The sequence below is a fragment of the Chiloscyllium plagiosum genome, unplaced genomic scaffold, assembly GCF_004010195.1.
Source record: "Chiloscyllium plagiosum isolate BGI_BamShark_2017 unplaced genomic scaffold, ASM401019v2 scaf_38090, whole genome shotgun sequence".
NCBI lineage: Eukaryota > Metazoa > Chordata > Chondrichthyes > Orectolobiformes > Hemiscylliidae > Chiloscyllium > Chiloscyllium plagiosum.
The window spans coordinates 1-7,570 of NW_025202101.1; the positions used below are offsets into that span (position 1 = coordinate 1).

Genomic DNA, 7,570 nt, shown 5'->3' on the forward strand with positions numbered 1-7,570 from the left:
GTGTTCAGGGATGTGCAGGTTAGGGTGGATTAGTCAGGGGTAATATAGGGTACGGGTACGGGAATGGGTCTGGGTGGGTTACTCTTTGGAGGGTCGGTGTGGACTTGTTGTGCCGAAGGGCCTGTTCCCATCCTGTTGGGAATCTAACCTAATCTAAATGGCAGGACCATTTGGAGCACTGGCGCACAGAGGGATGTTGGGGTGCAGGTCCAGAGCACCCCGAACGCGGCAACACAAGTGGGTCTGGTGGTAAAGGCAGCCGATGGCATGCTGGCCTTTATCGGCCGCTGCCGATCGATCACAGAGGTTGGCAAGTCACGTGCTCGCTGCACGGAACACGCACCAGGCCACATTTGGAGCGCTGTACCGAGTTCTGGTCGCCACACCAGGGGAAGGGCGTGCAGGATTTGGAGAGCGTGCAGAAGGGGTCTAACCAAGGTGTGGCCTCCACTGCAGTGTTTCAGCCAGGAGGGGTTCAGACAAGCGTGGATCATGCTCATGGGAGCGTCGGAGGCTGAGGGGCGGCCTGGTGACAGTATCGACAATTAAGAGTGGCGTGGACAGCCCAGGGTGTTTGCTTCCCCCGAAATACGAGGGGCAGTGAGTTTAAGGGAGGGGGGGGGGGGGTGTGGGGGGAAATGTGGGAGTGAGCTTGTTTTTAAAAGCACAGAGGGTGGTGGGTGCCCAGAGGGTGCTGCCACACGGGGCATGGGGACACGTGCAGCCAGGCAGAGAGGATTACTTTGGAACGGTGGGAGAGAAGGTGGGCCGAAGGGCTCAGAGTGTTACGCTCTGCGTGGACACCAGGAGAGACGTGCACATGGGGTGGGTGCTCAGTAGAAGTGGACGGGTGGGGGAGGGGGAAAACAGGCTGTTCGAACAGATGCCGGGCGCGTTTCTTTCCAAAGGGAACAGTGGTAACGTTTCAGCGGAACCCTGGGCTGGCTTATATCGGAAACGGGATCGAACATTGTGTCGCGCCTTGCGTGCTGAGCATCACCCCAGAAACAACGCACCTGGACAGAACACGGGAAGATCTCGAGATCTCACCTCGTCAACAAGAGCTCAGTCTCTGCAACTTGCATCTCTGACTCCTGAGAACCTGGAAGCAGAGAGAGAGAGGGGGAGAGGGAGAAGAAAGAGGGAGAGAGAGAGAGAGAGGGAGACAGAAGAGCAGGATTGGACAAAGCAAAACAAACTCTTCAACACCCTGCAAGTCCACCTTTGGAGGCGTCAATTCACCTTTCCCCCCCCCCCACCAAATATTCCACACTGTCCCCAGTCGTGGTAACTGTGCTGAGGTACCATCCCTGCACACACATGCCACTCTGACTGAACATACAAACCCAGATAGACAGTGTCCTCCACCAAACACACACAATATCGTGTGGAAACAGGTCATTCAGCCCATCAAGACCACACCGACCCTCCAAACACCATCCCACCCAGTCCCAACTCCCCCGTGCTGTCCCGGTAATCCTGCATTTCCCATGGCTAATTCCCCCCTATCCTACACATCCCTGAACACTGTGGGGTAATTTAGCATGGCCAATCCACCCTAACCTACACATCCCTGAACACTATGGGGTAATTTAGCATGGCCAATCCACCCTAACCGACACATCCCTGGGCACTATGGGGTAATTTAGCATGGCCAATCCACCCTAACCTACACATCCCTGAACACTATGGGGTAATTTAGCATGGCCAATCCACCCTAACCGACACATCCCTGGGCACTATGGGGTAATTTAGCATGGCCAATCCACCCTAACCTACACATCCCTGAGCACTATGGGGTAATTTAGCGTGGCTAATCCACCCTAACCTGCACGTCTTTGGACTGTGGGAGGAAACCGGAGCACCCAGAGGAAACCCACGCAGACACGGGGAGAATGTGCAAACTCCACACAGACAGTCACCCGGGGCTGGGATTGAACCCGGGTCCCTGGCGCCGTGAGGCAGCAGTGCTGATCACTGAGCCCCCGGGCCGCCCTTCAAAGTGCAGAGACAAAGCAACAATGTCAAAACAGAAAATACCAAACCAGAAGGGATTGAGAGTATTAACCTCAGTGTGAAACAACTGATAAAGCTATGGTTTGCAATAGCAACAAAGTGCTGAATGTGGTATAGTTGCTATGTTGAAAAGACATTTGGATAAGGATATGAATAGGAAAGGGTTGGAGGGATGTGGGCCAGGAGTGGGCCGGTGTGACTAGCTGGGTTTAGGATTCTGTTTGGCATGGACTGGTTGGACCGAGGGGTCTGCTTCCGTGCTGTACGACCATATAATTGAAAACTAAACGTGAAAGATTTTGAAAAAAACAGATGAAGTGAGAGCTCAGGTCAACCCTGATAACCGTGAGAGAGAGAGAGAGAGAGAGAGAGACAGCTGCAGGAGGACATGGATTGGGAGGTGACCATTGGGGAGCCTGGGACATTTAGGTCAGAGAGCAAGCTCGGACATGTTTTGGGAGGGGTGGGCAGCTCCGCAAATTAACCAGGACGTAGGAGCGGGGTTCGGGGAGAGATGAGAAACGATGATGGTAATCAGTCACCGGTGAAAGTGGCGCACAGCCGTTCCCCGCTCGCAACTCAGAAACCAGGCCGTCCGGTGCAGAGCTGGTCAGGAGTGGACATGAACTACCGTGGGGAGGGGGGAAGATTAGCAGCAAGATCAGATCAGCCGTGACGTTACCGAGTGGCAGAGGAGGCTTGTGGGCCTGTGTGTACGGGAGAGCCACATGGGGCTGGAGAGACCAGAGGGCTGAACAGAGCGCAGAAGAGAACTTGAAGGTAAAACGGAACTGCGCAGTGCTCTTCCGCCTGAGCTCGGATGCTGATGACCTGCTGCCAGGGGTTTGTAACTGTTTGCCAACAGGGCTCTGGATTCCTGCCCAGGAATGCAGTCTGCCCTGCACCAAGTACTGGGCAGTAAGGAAACCCTCGCTCGCTCGGTCTCTCTCTATTTGCATGTTATTTCACTTCCAGTTAAAGACTTGGCAAAAAAAGTTGCTAAGTCAAGACCCAAGTCTGATGTAAAGACCGACGCATGAACTGAGCATGACCTCAGCTGACAAAGTGAGGTCATCACCAAGTGGATTGGCCATGCTGAAGTGTCGCATAGTGTTCAGGGATGTGTAGGTTCGGGTGGATTGGCCATGCTAAATTACCCCATAGTGTTCAGGGATGTGTAGGTTAGGGTGGATTGGCCATGCTAAATTACCCATAGTGTTCAGGGATGTGCAGCTTAGGGTGGATTGGCCATGCTAAATTACCCCATAGTGTTCAGGGATGTGTACGTTTGGGTGGATTGGCCATGCTAAATTACCCCATAGTGTTCATGGATGTGTCGGTTAGGGTGGATTGGCCATGCTAAATTACCCCATAGTGTTCAGGGATGTGCAGGTTAGGTGCATTAGTCAGGGGTAAATGGAGAGTAATAAGGTCGGGGAATGGGTCTGGATGGGTTACTGTTTGGAGGGTCGGTGTGGACTTGTGTCCACACTGCAGGGAATCTAGAATGGTACATGCACACGAGTTCCTCGACAGATTCTTCTCACATGGAATAATTCATCATAAGCTTAGTCTTTGTTCATTTAAGTCACGGCGAAGAATGGTAGCAATGTCACCTTTTCACACAGAGAGATCTTAATCATTTCCAGCATCCTATCTGGGACCAAATCTGGGAACTGCCCCGCCCAGAGCCTGGACGGAACATTGCCTTCAGGAAGCAGCACTGCCCTTGCAAGGTGACAGACGGACTTCAAGGTGGGAGTGCTTCTGAGCGAAACAAAAACTCTGCCTGGCGACAGCCCGAGCTGCCGTCTGTTACGCAGCTGCAAGTGGTGACACCTACAGCCTGCAACAGAAACATCGCTCTCTCTTCCTTTCCCTCGTGCTGAATCGAGGGACCGAGAAACCTCCAACAACAAAACTCTGACAAGAAAAGACCTAGGTCCAACTGGTCAGCTGAGGACACGTAGAGAAACGAACATTTTTCAGAGAGAAGGTGTTCTCGTTTCTGAAACCAAAAGCAGGTCGAGAGAGAAAATTAAAGCCTCCTTTTGCGATTTCAGCGTTTAAGCTTGGGAGTTTTATTTTCCCTGCCTATTCTTTTCTCCATCCACCTGTTGGTCTTAATTGTGAAGCTGTGTTGGGATTATGGGATTTTTAACGGGCATTGGTTTAAGTCAGGACTATCTGTGAGGGTGGGGAGGGGGGGCAAGGAAGTATTTTCCATTAAGGGGGGAAACCCGGCTTTGATCCTGACTAGCAGTCAGGTGAGCCAAGCGATCAGCTCAATGGTCTGACTGGGATTTCTGAGGTTTTGGGATGACTTCCACAACAGCACAGTGCCAGCAATGGGAACATCAGTCTGGCACTCAGCTCAGTTGAGGCAGCATACACAATTCCGTTCAGGAACAGACACGCTATCCCTGACAGTTCGAGAAGACACATACAGTTCTCGTCGGGTGTTAAAGGCTGTTCCTGCCAAATCTGGAACAGACAGACCCCTTTCCATCCTCTCAGAAGGTGCACGTACACACAGACACAGACACACACACACCCAGACAGATACGCACAGACACTCACACGCACAGACCCGGACAGCTATGCACAGACCTGGTCAGATACGCACAGACACACACACCCAGACAGATACGCACAGACACATACACGCGCAAATCCAGACAGATACGCACAGACACACACGCGCAAACCCAGACAGATACGCACAGACACACACGCGCAAATCCGGACAGATACGCACAGACACACATGCGCAAATCCAGACAGATACGCACAGACACACACGCGCAAATCGACACAGATACGCACACACACACACGCGCAAATCCAGACAGATACGCACAGACACACACGCGCAAATCCAGACAGATACGCACAGACACACACGCGCAAATCCAGACAGATACGCACAGACACACACGCGCAAATCCAGACAGATATGCACAGACACACACGCGCAAATCCAGACAGATACGCACAGACACACACGCGCAAACCCGGACAGATACGCAGACATACACGCGCAAACCCAGATAGATACGCAGACACACACGTGCAAACCCAGACAGATATGCACAGACACACACGCGCAAACCCAGACAGATACGCAGACATACACGCGCAAACCCGGACAGATATGCACATACACACACGTGCAAACCCAGACAGATACGCAGGCATACACGCGCAAACCCAGACAGATACGCACACATACACGCGCAAATCCAGATAGATACGCACAGACATACACGCGCAAACCCAGACAGATACGCACAGACACACACGCGCAAACCCAGACAGGTATGCACAGACACACACGCGCAAATCCAGACAGATACGCACAGACACACACGCGCAAACCCGGACAGGTATGCACAGACACACACGCGCAAACCCAGACAGATACGCAGACATACACGCGCAAACCCAGACGGATATGCAGACATACACACACAAACACAGATACGCACAGACACACACACAAACACAAACCCAGACAGATATGCCCAAACACACAAACACAAACCCAGACAGATACACACAGACACACACACACGCACAGACACACACACAAACACAAACCCAGACAGATAAACATACACACGCACAGACCTGGTCAGATACGCATGGATATATATACACACACACACACACACACACACCTGGACAGATACACACAGACACATACACACGCACAGACCTGGTCAGATACGCATGGATATATACACACACACACACACCTGGACAGATGCGCACAGACACATACACACGCACAGACCTGGTCAGATACGCATGGATATATATACACACACACACCCAGACAGATACGCACAGACACACACACACATGCACAGACCCAGACAGATACGCAAAGACATACACACGCAAACCCAGACAGATATGCAGCCATATGACACAAGCGCATGCAGACACACACAGGCAGTCTCTTTCTCACTCACACGCAGATACACACAGATATACACACGTGCACAATCACACAGATACACACACGCACAAGCACAGACACACACTCACAGATACACACACAAAGCACAGACATACAAGCACAAGCACACACACACCTGCAGATACAAATACAACCAGACAGACACTTGCTCCCCCAGAGCGCCTCACCTTCCTGCTGTTGCAGCTGCTCCCCGGTATCCCTGGCAGTGTTGACGGGCTGCTCTTCACTATCCGACTCGCACACCAGCTGCAGCAGGTCGGCGTTGCCCGTTGGCGTTGGGGCTGCGGGTTGGCCAGTCTTCCTGCGAGCTCTCCGGGTCCTGCCTGGAGGGGTGGTGGTAGTGGTGCCGGTGCCGGTGCCTGAACCCGGTGGGGAGGGTGCACCTCTGTCTGGTTCGGCCTGGATCCCCTGACCCTCGGACGGCCGCTCGGGTGACCCACGAGGCAGGGCGGGTGGTGCCGGGACGGCTGGGCCTTCTGCCCCTTGGGGGGTGGTGGGGGGGGTGGAACCACTGCCGGCCGGCATGTCTCTCTCCTTGGCAGTCTCGCCCACCACCGGCGCTGCCTCCTGTTGGCTGGGAGAGCCCTCCCGGGGGCCCGGGTGGCTGCGCTTGCCGTCGGGCGGCAAGCTGCTGAGCACCCGCCTCCTGGTGCGGCCGGCTGCACCGCGGGGGGTGGGCCGGCCTGCCCTGCCCTCGCCTGGCCCCGCGCCCCCGGCCTCGGCACCCCTCCGGGGGGGAAGCATCTCCCAGGTGTAGCTGTGGCCCCCGGCGCAGCTCCACAGCACCGTCGGCGAATCGCTGTCATCGAGGCGGCCCGAGGCGATGGATTTCAGGTTGGGGATGAAGCCGCACTCCTGGCTGTGCTGGTGGGACCAGACCATCAGCAGCCGCAAGGCGTCACAGGACGTGTGCAGGTGGTCCAGGTTCTCCGCCGAACACACCTTTCCTTCGGGGGGGGGGGGGGGGGAGGAAAACAGCACAGGGTTAGATACAGAGTAAAGCTCCCTCTACAATGTCCCCCATCAAACACTCCCAGGACAGGGACAGCACGGGGTCAGATATAGAATAAAGCTCGCTTTGAACTAAATTTCCAGCGATGACTAAACTGGAAACAAACACTAGCACAGCTGGAGAGTCAAGGAATGCCCCGATACATGGAAGGTGCTGGATGAATGCCAAGCCTTGTCTCTTTACCTGAATAGCTGCCCCGGCTTCTTGCAGTAAAGCTGCAGAGAAACAAGAATAAAATCAGGTTGGTCAAAGGGACAAGACACACTGCAGAGTGCACTGCGCCTGGCCTACCTTCACACACTGCCCACTATCCGGCAGACACAGCACCTCTCCCACCACCTGGAGCCAGCCCATTTCCACACGTCATCCTCTCCTCAGTCACTCTCTCCATACATTCTCTCTCCACAACCTGAATGTCTCTCATCTCTGCCTCATCGCGCTCTCTCTGCTCCCCAATTCCCGCACAACTCACTCTCCAAAACCCCAGGAAGTCTATATTCCTAATGACATGGATCAGTACCGCCCTCTCTCTCCCTGTCCCCGGGGTATGTTTATAC

The 7,570-nt window shown here is 54.1% G+C and overlaps 1 protein-coding gene across 1 annotated transcript; it reads right to left on the reverse strand.

The window, feature by feature from the left end:
* Positions 1-997: 997 nt before the first annotated feature.
* On the reverse strand, positions 998-7,313 carry LOC122546191 (collagen alpha-1(III) chain-like). Its single transcript, XM_043684991.1, has 3 exons — positions 7,197-7,313; positions 6,169-6,948; positions 998-1,102 (listed from the first exon to the last, which is right to left on the reverse strand). The coding sequence occupies exons 2-3, from the start codon at positions 6,881-6,883 to the stop codon at positions 1,047-1,049; spliced, it is 771 nt and encodes a 256-aa protein (XP_043540926.1). The 5' UTR covers positions 6,884-6,948; positions 7,197-7,313; the 3' UTR covers positions 998-1,046.
* Positions 7,314-7,570: the final 257 nt, after the last annotated feature.